The sequence below is a fragment of the Ciconia boyciana genome, chromosome 7 (genome assembly GCF_034638445.1).
Source record: "Ciconia boyciana chromosome 7, ASM3463844v1, whole genome shotgun sequence".
NCBI classification, from domain to species: Eukaryota; Metazoa; Chordata; class Aves; order Ciconiiformes; family Ciconiidae; genus Ciconia; species Ciconia boyciana.
Window position 1 is genome coordinate 39,701,385 of NC_132940.1, and position 12,804 is coordinate 39,714,188.

A 12,804-nucleotide genomic window follows, 5' to 3' on the forward strand; every position below is an offset into this window, starting at 1 on the left:
GTGACTCCACCACCTCTCTGGGCAGCCTGTTCCAATGCTTGACCACCCTTTCAGTAAAGAAATTTTTCCTCATATCCAATCTAAACCTCCCCTGGCACAACTTGAGGCCATTTCCTCTCGTCCTATCACTAGTTACTTGGGAGAAGAGACTGACACCCACCTCACTACAACCTCCTTTCAGGTAGTTGTAGAGAGCGATAAGGTCTCCCCTCAGCCTCCGCTTCTCCAGGCTAAACAACCCCAGTTCCCTCAGATGCTCCTCATAAGACTTGTTCTCCAGACCCTTCACCAGCTTAATTGCCCTTCTTTGGACACGATCCAGCAACTCAATGTCCTTTTTGTACTGAGGTGCCCAAAACTGAACACGGTATTCGAGGTGCAGCCTCACCAGTGCTGAGTACAGGGGCACGATCGCTTCCCTACTCCTGCTGGCCACACTATTCCTGATACAAGCCAGGATGCTGTTGGCTTTCTTGGCCACCTGGGCACACTGCTGGCTCATGTTCAGGCAGCTGTCAACCAGCACCCCCATCATGTAATCAAGCCTGCTTGCCTCCTCCTCACACTCCTTGGAGGCTGCCACCCAGATGCAAGGGTGCCTGGATCCCATTTAACAAGCCCAGTGGGGTCCAGAGAGGAGCTCTGCACGCCCTGTCATGGCATGGGCGAGAGGGGGATGCTGCGGGGAGCTGGTTGGCCCAGGAGTGCCTGGCACTGTGGCCCGCTGGCATTACTCATCTCTGCTGGGAGCCAGGCTGGCTTAGCCAGGACTGGTCGCTGCTCATGCACGTGTGCTCCTGCCACTACAAGATGCTTTTGAAAATCAGTTAAATCTCATAATGGGTCAAAATTTACAGCAGGTGCCTTTGCATGCACACCTCGGCGCAGCACAGCTGGTGTTCCCAGTGTAACACAGCGCGTAGGGCAGCCCGAGGCGTGACCCGACCTCTGGCCAGCCCGGCCTCGGGACGCCGCGGTGGACCACCTTGCTTCCGGAGCGGCTTTGCCCTTGTGTTACCGCCGCACGCCCGGGTCTGCCCACCCCCGTCCCGGCTCCGGGCGGCCGTCGGGGGCCGGGGCAGCGGGCGGTGCTGAAGGACGGGCGGGAGGGGCGGCAGCCCGCCGACCCGGGGCGGGGCGGGGAGGAGCCGGCGGGGCGGGCGGCCGGGCCCTGCCCGCGGCGCTGCCCCCCGCGGCGCTGGGCGGGCGGGCGGTCCCCGCTGCGGCTTGGCGCCTTCTCCTCCTCTTTCTCCTCCTCCTCCACCACCTCCTCCTCCTCCTCCTCCTGGCCGCTGCGGCGCGGGGGCTGCGGGCGGAGCGGCGGCGCCATGAGCGGGGCGGCGGCGAAGAGCGAGAAGCTGGACGAGGCTCAGGCGCTGGCCCGCAGCTGCGCGGGCAGACCCGACTTCCAGCCCTGCGACGGGCTCTCGCTCTGCGCCACCCACAGCCACGGCCGCTGCTTCCGCCTCCACTGGTGCTGCCACCTGGGATGGTGCCACTGTGAGTGAGCGAGCGCGCGGTCCCAACGGTCCCGACAACGGTCCCCGCGCGCCGCGCTGCCCGGGTCCGCCTCACCGCCCCGTCCCGTCCCGCGGCGGGGCTGCCGGCCGGCCGGGAGGAGCCCGCCGGAGCTGTCCCCGCCGAGGCGGCTGGCGGCAGCGCGGCGGCTTCGCGGCCGCAGTGGAGAGCCCGGGGCCGAGCCTGCTGCGGTGGGACCCCAAACTTCGGGACTGCTCCCGGAGGGGTGGCCGGGCGGGGCAGCGGCGCGGCTGCAGCGGCGGTGCTCGGGAGAGTTGCCTCAGGGCCTGGCGTCCAAACACCCCTCAGAGCCGGGTGACGGCCGAAGGGTGAGCTGCTTGTGGCGCTGGCTGCTGCCTTCGCACACCGCTGCTGCTGCATGCGGCTGTCCTTTTCACCGGAGGATGCATTCGCCAGCTACTTCGTTCTCGGTTCTAATTATTTTCTTTTTACAAGCATACGGTTTAAAATCTTTTGAGTAGAGAAGTAACTGCTTTAGGATATATATAGCAGATAGATACTGTTTCAAAACCCAGTGTTGATCCAACTATGTTGAAAAGGCGCCCAATGACTTTAATATCTGTATTCAAGATACTGATGTGTATAATCATGGAGGCTGGGATTGAACTGTGGATGTCCAAACATAGTTTGATGAATAATTAAACACATATAGCCTTGAAGAGCAGGCATTTCAAACAGCGGGTTGGTATGAGGTCAGGAAATGGTGATGGAGCTGTGTATTTAGGTCGTGTTGTGTTTTGGAGATCTTAAAGCCTGGATGGTTGGGGTTAAAGTTGGACCCTTGTGTGAAGGTTGCTTGGTGCTGCTGAAGATGCCCCTTGGCTCCTGACATCCCGTTCTCCTTTTAAGTTGTCGCCATCTCTCCTTGTAATTTAATCTCCTACATGGATTCCCCCTGACAGACACTTTTTGCAAATTTTGCTTAATGAGGAAAAGGGCCTGCCTAAAAAGCCACCTTTTATTTGGATGAGAGCTTCTATTTGAATTAAATACACATTCTAGGAATTTCGCCTTGGTTTGGGGTTCATTTGAAATCAGCTCAGCACAATGTTTTATTTCTGCCTGTGCCCTGAAGTGAGTACTGTGTGGTGGCACAACTGGCTATGTCAGAAGGTGCCATAGTCACCTGCTGTACAGGGACAGGGATGTTTCATCAATGACACAAAGGCCCTCAAGTTATGACCTGGATATACTCTTCTTTTCCAAAATTTGTCTGGTCTCAGTTGTTTGTGGTCGCCATCAAGATATATGAGCTTATAAGCATTCTGGAGTACAGGATTGGAGCTCAAAATGGCGTTTATAAACTGGAGATGTTACCTGAAATCAGTTGGGGTGGTCCTGGGAAGGGGAAGTCAAACGTGTAGCTGGGAACACCTGGAGAAGTGACATTGTGGAGAAGGATCTGGGGATTAAGGTGAATTGCAAACTGAGTGGGCATCAGCAGCAGGAAGCCTTTGTGGTAGAAAAATCCAAAACCAGAACCCGAGCCTTCACTTGGGGATGCATTAACAGGAGCATTGCAAGCGTGCAATTTAATTAGTCTCTTCAGCTCAGTAATGATGAAACCAGACTAATGGGCTTTGTTTTGAGCATTGCACTTTAAAAAGCTGTAGGAGAACTGGGGAGGTTCTGTAGGAGATCGTAGTGATCAGCTTAGAAAATACGATTTACAGGGGGGTGCAAAAGCAAAGGGGTTACTTGGGCTGTAAAAGATTGATGGAGGGAGGGGAGATGAGCTTTGCAAAGTGTAAAAGTAGCCTTGCAAAGAAAGCTGTGTTCTAGTCCTTCTCTACACACACTTGGAAGATAACCAGTTATCACTTACCTGTGGCAAGGAAAGTTTAGGTTTGGATATTAGAAAACATTTTAACTAGGAAGAGAAATGAAGCAAGGGAACAGAGTACTTAAGAAAGTGAGGAATCATGGTCCTTGAAGGCCTTTAAGGAAGGCTTAGACTGGTGTCTCTTAGGAGTTACATGGAGCTGATTCCCTCTTGGAAGGACCACTTGAGATCCCATCCAACCCTTAGCTTCCCTGTGGCAATCATAAGCTTTAAAAATAATTATAGCTTTTGCAAGAAGTACTGACTTCCTTCTTAATTCCTCCTTTACAGCTAAGGAAACTTTGAGATACATTTGCCCCATGAAACTATGATTTTAAATTAAGGAAGTCACATACCTCATTTTCTTGTTTAATCTTCTGAAAGCCATGAAGAAGTGCGCTCCCTTCTTGCCCCCTTATTTCCTAATGCAAATTTCAGAGCTAAAGATCTCTTTGTATCCTGCTCCTGCAGAATGAGTTGAGTTGGACTTAAAAGGGGTAAGAATGAGGCCTGTAATGGAAAATTGTATAGAGGTCAGGGATGTAATTAAACAGTGTTGGGAGTTATCTTCCATAAACGCAGTGCTGTAATACTGACTTGGGAATCCTCAGACGGTTCTTGAAAGTGGTTTTCTGTGACTCTTAAGAGCTGTATTGGGGTACAGAAAGCTCTACATCAATTAAAATGCCTTTGAAGTCTTATTTTCCATCAGTGTCCAAGGTCCTGGAGAACGTCAACTCGGTTAAAGTGCACTTACACTGAAAATTACAAAAACTCACCACTACTACAATGAGTAGATTGTCTCCTCGTGTATTCAGGATCACATCTGCTTACTTCAGTGACAGAAGCAATTTAGCGTTGCAGAGCCACTTGGCTATAAAAGTAATAATTGAGAAAGAACCTAGTCTGAATTCCCCAAAGCCATTTTTGTTGGCATGCTCTGAAGTGCCAACAGTACTTTAAGCGCTCTCTTTACCTCTTATTTCTCTGTCCGTAAAATGGCAATAATAGCTGGCAGGCAAGATCACAGAGACTGTTTAGTGTATCCAAACAGCTCCAAGAACCTCAAGCGCTGTGGGTATCTGTATGACTTCTGTGTCTAAGCCTGGGAGTTTATTTCAGGTCATTTTCAGTCTGTTTTGGGCTTGGTGGGGAGCAGATTTCCCTGTGAGATGGGAGGTGGTTCTCTAATGTGCTCCTGTGCCTGGGGAGCTCTGAACCCAGCTAAAACCTCCGTAAGCAGGTGCACGCAAAATGTGCAGCACCGGTGGGCGTGGGGAGGCTGCAGATGGGAGGGCTGGCAGGGTGCATTGGGTGTCACTGGAGACGCCTGCCGCTGTGGGCATCAGGGGTCCGGCAGAGCAGGCAGCACCTCATATCCTGCTGCAATAGATGTCTACAACACCCTTCCCCTGTATGCTGCCAGACATCTGCGCGCCTGCCGACTCCTGTCTGCATGTGGAAGCAGGATGAGGGCTTGAGCCTTCGGAGTCCTCTTCCCTGCAGGGAAGAAGGTGTTGGCCCAAGAGGTGTTTTGACTTCAGCTCCTATGTTTGTCCCGTTACACATTTCTCTTGCTTGCACTGCGCCCTTTCAGTCTATCCCTGCGTGCATTCCCCTTGCCAGAGTGACAGCCCCCTGTTCACCTTCCTCCCCTCCCCTCTGACAGCCTTATGGGGTTTTGTTTATTAAATGCAGGTTGAGAGCCTTAAATTACTCAGATCTACTTTTTCCAGAGTCAGAGAAAACATGCACCAGAGGAAGGTCTGCAGCAAGGTGCCTGCCTTCCTTTCCTCACTTCTGGATTACTGCTGCGGCTGATTTGCACTGATGCTGTCTGCGAGGCTGCTGGCTGTGTGGTGGTACCTGCTTCTGTCAGAATGGATCAGATCCTCGGGGTTGCATCTGTCCTGACAGCAGGACTTTGACTGTGTTTTGCTAGTTTTACTTCCTAAGAATTAGCTTACCAGAGAAAGCATCACACTTGATACAATTACAAGATGGGCTTCATCCCTGGACAATGCAAAAATAGGGTATTCTATTGCAACTGTTTTCATTTTTTAACCTGAATATCTTGCATTATGTTAAACACCTTGCAAAACTCTCAGTATGTTATGTTGCAGTTATCAAAAATATGTTATGAATAATGGTTCCACAATACTCATTTCACAGCAGTTGTATCAATGGATAGTAATTGTGCTACCTCATATTAGCCTTTCTGTGATTTATTTATTTTTGCCCTGGTTAAGCATCAAAAAAGCAGTCTTTTAGTTACTTAAAGCCTCTTGCATATCTTATATTGAAAATTAAATGCGGCAAATAAATTTCAGTTCCACCACTTTTGCGAGATTCAGCTGTTTGGACTGTTTACAAGAAAACAAACCAAGCATGGGTGAAAGCTGTGAGGTCTCCTTTGGGTGGTCAGAAAGGCAAAACAGTTGCTAGGCTCAGACATGTAAAAAGATTGTGGTGGCAGTAGAGGTTTTAAAAGACACAAATGCTCCCCCGCCCTTGCGTTTTGCTACGTGGTGTATAACACTTGCAGGTGTGCCCTGAAATAGCTTCCTGCTCTCTGGTGTGCATCACGTAATTATGGGACTGTTACTCCCTGAGTTTAGATCCAGACCTGGCAGTCTCTTCATGAGGTCAGGCAGGCTTGGCAAGAAACCCAAGGAACTGTCCTTCATCAGCCAAGAAGAGAAAATGGGTTTATATGATGGGTGGCATGCCATGAAGGGCACGTGTGTTCTGGGTGGTTTTGGGGAGAACAACTTCTCTGATTTTGGCCATGCCAGCTCATATTCTGGGGAGGCAGAATCAGAGTATATTTACATTTCTTGTTTATCTGCCCGCTGAACAGGGAGACCAGGGTTTTTCTTCACTCTGAAAGCAAGCTCGATTGCTTCTTCATTGTGTCTGTTTTATGGGCATCTGCAGGTCCCCCGGAGGTGGACCAGCCAGTCGTAGTTTTGGGTCCGTGGTTGGTCTCTGCTGTGTGCTTGGGCGGTGAGAGGCAATTATCCATCTCCCACAGCTGCTGCCAGGGAATGAAGCGAATCAGTACAGTCACTGCACCTGTGTGTACTCTGAGCAGATATTTGTTCCTCACATTCTTCTCTACTTGAAATACCAGGGTTTTTTTTTATAACATTTTAAAATAAAAACATTCATTTTCTGTCCCACAAAACTGGTGAAAGCTCTCTATCAACGCATTTATACCTCTTCCAGAGAGAAAGATGTGATGTTGTGTGTCACGTCACATCTCCTACCTGTCCTCTGGCAGTGTACACACCCTGGCCCCGTGTGCCAGGTGCTGGTATTTTCCCCTGCTACATAGTGATGTGTGCAGCATATAAGTAGCTCTGTGCACACATGTAGCATTTCTGTGGTGTCTTTCCCACCTCTTGAGTGACAGAAGCTATCAGCAGGGGCTCTGACAATCTTTGAAGCCTGTGTAATTATTCAGACCCCAGCCTGCCTGTGGGAACCATAAGTAGGGAATCAGCAAGGCAGCCTTTCTTTCCTGTAACAGACCACTGGTAAGTGAGCTAAAATGGTTATTGAAGGTATTCAAGTGCACCATGACAGAGCTTGGGGGTCTAAAGAGGAGCCATGTGTGCCTGCCAGCTAGCTTCTGTTGATCTCTCCATGTTAGAGAAGCAGCCACAACCCTGGAGAGGATCCTAAAATAAGCCCTGGGGTGCTCTGCAGCATTGCATACATTGCAGATCTCCAAAAGCTTTGCTTTTGTTCTGGTGGGTTTTCTTTGCATTGGTTTTTGGTGGCCATGAAACTCTTTGCCACATCCAGGAGAGAGCAAAAGGGCTGTAGTGTACCAGTGCTTTACACGTATCTCTGTCTGCGAAAGGTGATGTAGACTGGAGCTTACTGGAAGTAGCCAGCCTGGCAGCAGTGATGGCAACTTAAATTTCCAGCAGTGCTGTTCCATGGGCAAAACTACATCCTGATGATTGAGTTGTTGATAAACATGAAAAGGGAGTTGTAACATGCTTATGTTTTAAATTCTGAGACTGAATATTTGGAGTAGGTGATACATTTTTCTCTGTGGAAAACTGTCTAAACAGGAATGGAGCAGTGGGGCTAGGAACTCTGGGGCTGGGTGTTCTCTGAAAACATGGCTTGTCTTGGTGGGAGGATGATTACAAATCCTAGGAGAAATAAGCATTTTTCATTTGCTTTTGCTGTGAAAAGGATTTGAATATCCATCCAGTTTAAGTCCATGTATCCGGACAGAATGTTTGTGCATGAGCAAGGCATTATGCTGAGCACCAGGCAAGAGCCGCAGAAGGGTGGATTTTTCAGCTTGTCATGGGAAAAGACTTTTAATGAGGATTTGCTGCCCGTGGCTGTGCAAGATCTTCTCTTCACCTGTATTTTGAAGAGCTATGATATTCTAGCTTCATTTCACTGAGCTGTACACAATGAAGGGAAGAATGTCAGCTTAATATATTCTGAAGTGTAACTCTAAGGGAAAACACTTATCCACCAGTTTTTATGGGTGCACCATTCTGGACCTGGATTGCATTTTGTTGCTCTGGTTTTAGTTATAATCCACAAATCACAGTATGAATGTACTATTGAAGCTGTGTCTCACAAAGAGAACCCACATGTGTAGATTCATCATACCCTGTGGGAACATCAGCACCTTTGAAAGAATGTGCTGGTCATTCATTTTGAAATCTTTACTATAATGCAGTTATGTTCAGACACATGCATGTTCTATTACAATTAACAAACCCCCTGATATCACTTAACAGGAATAGACCACAGGAAAATCTTTGAATTCAAGTTACTTGCTGTAAGTACATCTTGTAGGACTAACTCTTCTATGCCTCATACAGGACTGAATAGAAATCACTGCGCTTCTTTCTCCAAAAGTCCTGAGAAAAAGGGGCCTTGTGTACCAAAATGCTTTCTGCCAGCCAAAAACTCTTGTTTGTCATGCATGACTATGAGGCTGTGTTTCATAATCTGTCCGTCCATCTGAGGAGCATGATTCACAAAGAATTATGTCTGCTTGCCCAAAACTCAGTGATCTGCTGGTAAGAGCTCCTGAGTTGCAGGTAAATGACACCTCTCCTCTGTAGCTGCTTGAAGGGTTAACCTGCTGTTTTTATGAAGCCTGCTCAGGACTAGCCTGAAATGATGAGGCTGTGGATGTTTCCTACCAGAAGCAAGTACTTCCGAAGGAAAAGTTCATTAACGTTGCATCCTGTCAGCTGGTGCAGTTGTCTGTGAATTCAGGACGTTCTGAACAGCTTCGTGGTGAAGACTCCTGCTCAGAGGTCTTCATTCTGGTAAAAGGCTTCAGGCACTTTTCTCACTGCAGAGTAACAGCTCAAAGATAAAATTCATACTGGAGTACAGTGCCTGTGGCAAGTGTGTGGCTTCCTTCCTGGACTCTGCAGGTGAGGAGATCTGTTTGCCAGCTTGAATCTGCAAGTGTGCTTACTCAGAGTGCCTAAATGCAGAAGTGTATGACTGCAGTGCCTTCTAACGCATTATCCTTACTCTTGTGGTTGCTGATGGATATTTTGTGTGTCTTGAACTGTTGCCCATGGTCATATCCTTGCATTGCCCTATGAGACAAACAGAGTCATGAGACTGTCATCTTCATGGTTTCCATCCTGCAGGTCTGCAGAGCTGACTGTGTGCTCAGGTTTGTTGGAAGTACTGAAGAAGGCTTTCAGGTATCTGGCACAGGACCTCAAATTTCCTGGCAGCACCTGTGTGCTCATCAAGAATTTTTTGTCAGTGCTCATGCAGATGGAACTAGCAGAGCTGGGCTTTTAGAGAATGGACATCTTGGGGTGTTTTTATGTAATAGCTCTCAACTTAACCAATGCTACCTTACACTTCATGACTCACTTCAAGCCTTGGTAACTTACTTCTGCACGTTGGTAAGGCCATACCAGAAATTTTTGTTTCGGTAAGGGACAAAAAGCAAAATGCTTTACTCACAAACATTGTAAGATGTTCCAGAATGATAGCCGTGACAATGTGGGTTTAGCTGTTGATGGATGGCACAAGCTTATACTAATGTAAAAAGCTGGACGACAGTAGATTGGATTCCAAGTAGTACATATATATGTCTGTCTCTCTCGGCATATAAAATGACCCTGTTTTAGTGTGTTGTGGTTTTTATTCCAGCACCTTCATGAATTTATCTGTCCACAAGATACAGAGTATGTTTTCATAATGGCTTTGATTCTTCCACTAATCAATTTTTATGTACTGACTGATCACAGAATTCAAGAAGTGCAGTTGGTGCAATTTAGAGATGTTTTTGCCAATAGTTCAGTATATTCATATAGATGGAAGTCAGAAACCTACTGGGAAAGTAAAATCTGATTGCTTGGCAACTGGGCCTTGTTTTTAATATACCCATACTTTAATTTAGGCAACCTAACAGTTGGAATTTATATATAACCTATGTTGTAAAACAATTTCAACAAGAGGCATACATTTGTATTCTTGTTCTCACTGGTGGCTGCAGAGCTTGAGAGCCCACATGTATGCTCTCAAAACTGCTTGTTTTGTTTGTGTACTTGCACCCAGCCCTGAAGCCTTTTCCCTGCTGTGCCCAGCGAGAGCATGCTCTGATGTTGTCCCTCTCGCTGCTTGATGTGTGCTGCCAGTGCTGGAGCACACCTGCAGCCGTTTCAGGCAGGGTGCTTGACTGCTTCATGCTTTGTGCTGTGTGGCTGCCTGTGTTGTTTGGATTTCAGTGCTTTGCTCATCCTGAGCCGCATTCCAGGAGTTTGCACTCGCTCACAAGTGGCTCTTGTCCCTGGTGAAAGGCTTGGACACCATCAGTTGTGTCAGGGTGGACTGATCAGCTCTTGCAGTCTTCCAAGGGTGGTACTTGTCTTTTATTTTTTCATGCAAAGCATTGCTGCATCCCACACCCGTCCAAGGGAAGGGTTGGCACCCATACCTACACACATCAACTCCATGTGGTGATGTATTCTGGGCATAAGCAGGGAGAGTAGTCCTTTAAATTCTCCAGAAATGGGTTCGGTAGAGGCTTGTAATAGAAATACAAAGATTGGTTTGAATGAAGTATGAATGGAAATGTGCACAGATAGGCACCAGAAGAAGCAATAGAACAAGCGTTGAAAGAATGGCCTGTGATAACAAGGACGCTGTTCCCAGCAATGAAGTTGAAGAATGTGTTGTTTGTCAAGCCCAGAAGGCTTGCACTCTGGTAAGGCTACCGCACAGATGACTTGTCAGCAGGAGACCCTGTACTCTGACAACAGGAAGGGAGCAGCACAGGTACAGCACATCACATATGCCATTGTTTCTCCTGTCAGCCCACCAGGAAAACAGGCTGTAGCCATGAAGATGTGTCTATCCCAAGCTACAAAAAACAACGTCCTGCCTCAGCTGTCCGTCCACAGGCTGTCTCCTGTGGCTGCAGAGCACAGGTTTTTCTTGCATGGTACAGTCCTTTGGAGAGGACTTTCCATTCAAGAACCCATGAGCTGTTCTGTTTATTTGAGAATTCAGAGGAAAACATTCCCATTGCATACAGGGGCTCAGAGTGCCCCCCTGCAGCATGTACTATGCACCTGGAAGAATTTAACTTGTTTCTCTAGTGCCTGTGATTTCTCAATACCAGGAAATGCCTTCATTTTCTAGGTAGCTTCTGACACTGATCTGTGCTGATCCTTCTTTGTTACCATATCAGCACACTGACTGTCTGCATGAAAATGATGGGATGCTGAAGCTTGAGCAGATGGTGCACAGGGATGGTTTTGTAGAATAAATATTTAGCACTAAGCCGTTTTTTTTGCTATCTATCTTCTCTACTGAATTTTAAAAATATCTAGTGTAAGTTGGGGATAAAATTTTTGAGGGAAATGTGCAAAGAGTGGTTGTTCTCCCCTTTGGGGTAGCTTTGTAAAGGGATGTTGGAAGGCAAACGTCCTTGGGTTCAGAGCTCAGGTTGTGATAGCCAGCGCTTAGCTGCTGTGCTCACGATAAGCTGTGCTTGTGGAGGTATGTGAGACTGACTGCTATGCTTTTCATGCCTGCGCTGTGGGGTGTGTGTGTTCTTGTAACCCAGCATGGGGCTGTGCTGGGGCTGGGGTTAGTATACCTGTGATAAGTGCGACATTTCTCACAGGTACCGAAAGGAAAAAGCTCCTTTCAGAAGACACATATGGCGTGCATTGTTGTTCATGGCTCTTTCGGGTGTCGATATTCTGTTCCCTTACAATGGTTAGCAAGCAAATATGGCCCCTTTAAGAGGGTTTATGGCTGCATGAAACATTTCTGAACCTTCAGGGTTGCTTTTTCTTTAAGTCTCGTAAATCCATGTAAGAAATGAGAGGAAAGAGCAGGGATGATAGAAGGAAGCTCCAGGGTCTGTTTGCATTTGCGAGTTACCTGCTCTTAAGCAGACATGCACAGAAAACCCTGAAAGGCTTAGACAGCTCACGGCATGTACAATCATGATCCTTTTTGTATTTAAAACAAATCAAGACAAAAGGGCATTAAAATACAAATTTGATGAAGGAAAAACTTGCTGGGTTTTTTTTCCCCTGTCTGTCTTGGTTTCCTGTGAAAAGCTTATGGCTCATCAAGTCAAGGGCTGTCACAGCTGTCTCGCTATACAGCAATGAGAGGGAACACCTCTCTTTCACATGAGAAGAGAACTGGCAACTGTACAAAATTGCTGCTGGGGGAGCCACTGTAGAAACATTGCTAGACCGGTTCTTTTCTGTGCTTGGATGAGGTCGGGAATGGGATGGATTTGTTAGTGCTCTGATGTAGGTGCTTCTGTGAGAAGGTGCTGTTTGTAATTATACACTTCTGTTAGGTCAGAGCCTGCTAATGTTTCCTGGTGTATTTCCAGGCTGCTACGGTCCCATTGCATGATCTCTTTTTCTTTTGTGGTGGTGGTGGGGTAACTGATGTTCCTTTGCAGAGTTGGCTTGTGTCCTTGGAGTCTCTTTTATGATCCCTTACTATGCCTTCTAGTTATGCCAGAAGTACTGGAAATGTGCAGGATGCTCTATTTGTGTTCCCTGCACTAGAAATTTGTTTGAACAATCTCAGTGCTCTTTCAAAGTTCTTTGGAAGAAGTGCAGGGTGAAAGTATCACTTGCATTCAGGTGTTGCATATCTTTATCTATGAGGCTCCTTCAACGTCGACAAGCATTTTACTTATGCTTCATTATAACCACCAATGGCACAGTTCAGCTCTACTTGAGCTTGTACTGTAAATCTGACAGTGCCTCAGTGTCCTGAAATATTTCTGTTCCTCTGGTGGCTTATTCCATGTCTCACGTTCCCAACACAGCCCAGGATGTTTTGCTAGATACAACATGATGGCTATTCCAAACAATACAAAGAAATGGGAACTGGGTTAGTAGTGGTTTTTTTACATGTGCCATCTGTAAATGTACTCCAGG

At 47.4% G+C, this 12,804-nt stretch overlaps 1 protein-coding gene across 3 annotated transcripts in view; it reads left to right on the forward strand.

The window, feature by feature from the left end:
* Positions 1-1,171: 1,171 nt before the first annotated feature.
* Positions 1,172-12,804, forward strand: part of C7H3orf70 (chromosome 7 C3orf70 homolog) — a 33,754-nt gene continuing 22,121 nt past the window's right edge. For all 3 annotated transcript variants that reach the window (XR_012043254.1, XM_072866501.1, XM_072866502.1), the window contains exon 1: positions 1,172-1,500. Coding sequence is in view for 2 of the 3 variants with exons in the window: in XM_072866501.1 (XP_072722602.1) it covers positions 1,329-1,500 (172 nt within the window). In the remaining variant the exon portion in view is untranslated. The remainder of the gene's footprint in view (positions 1,501-12,804) is intronic.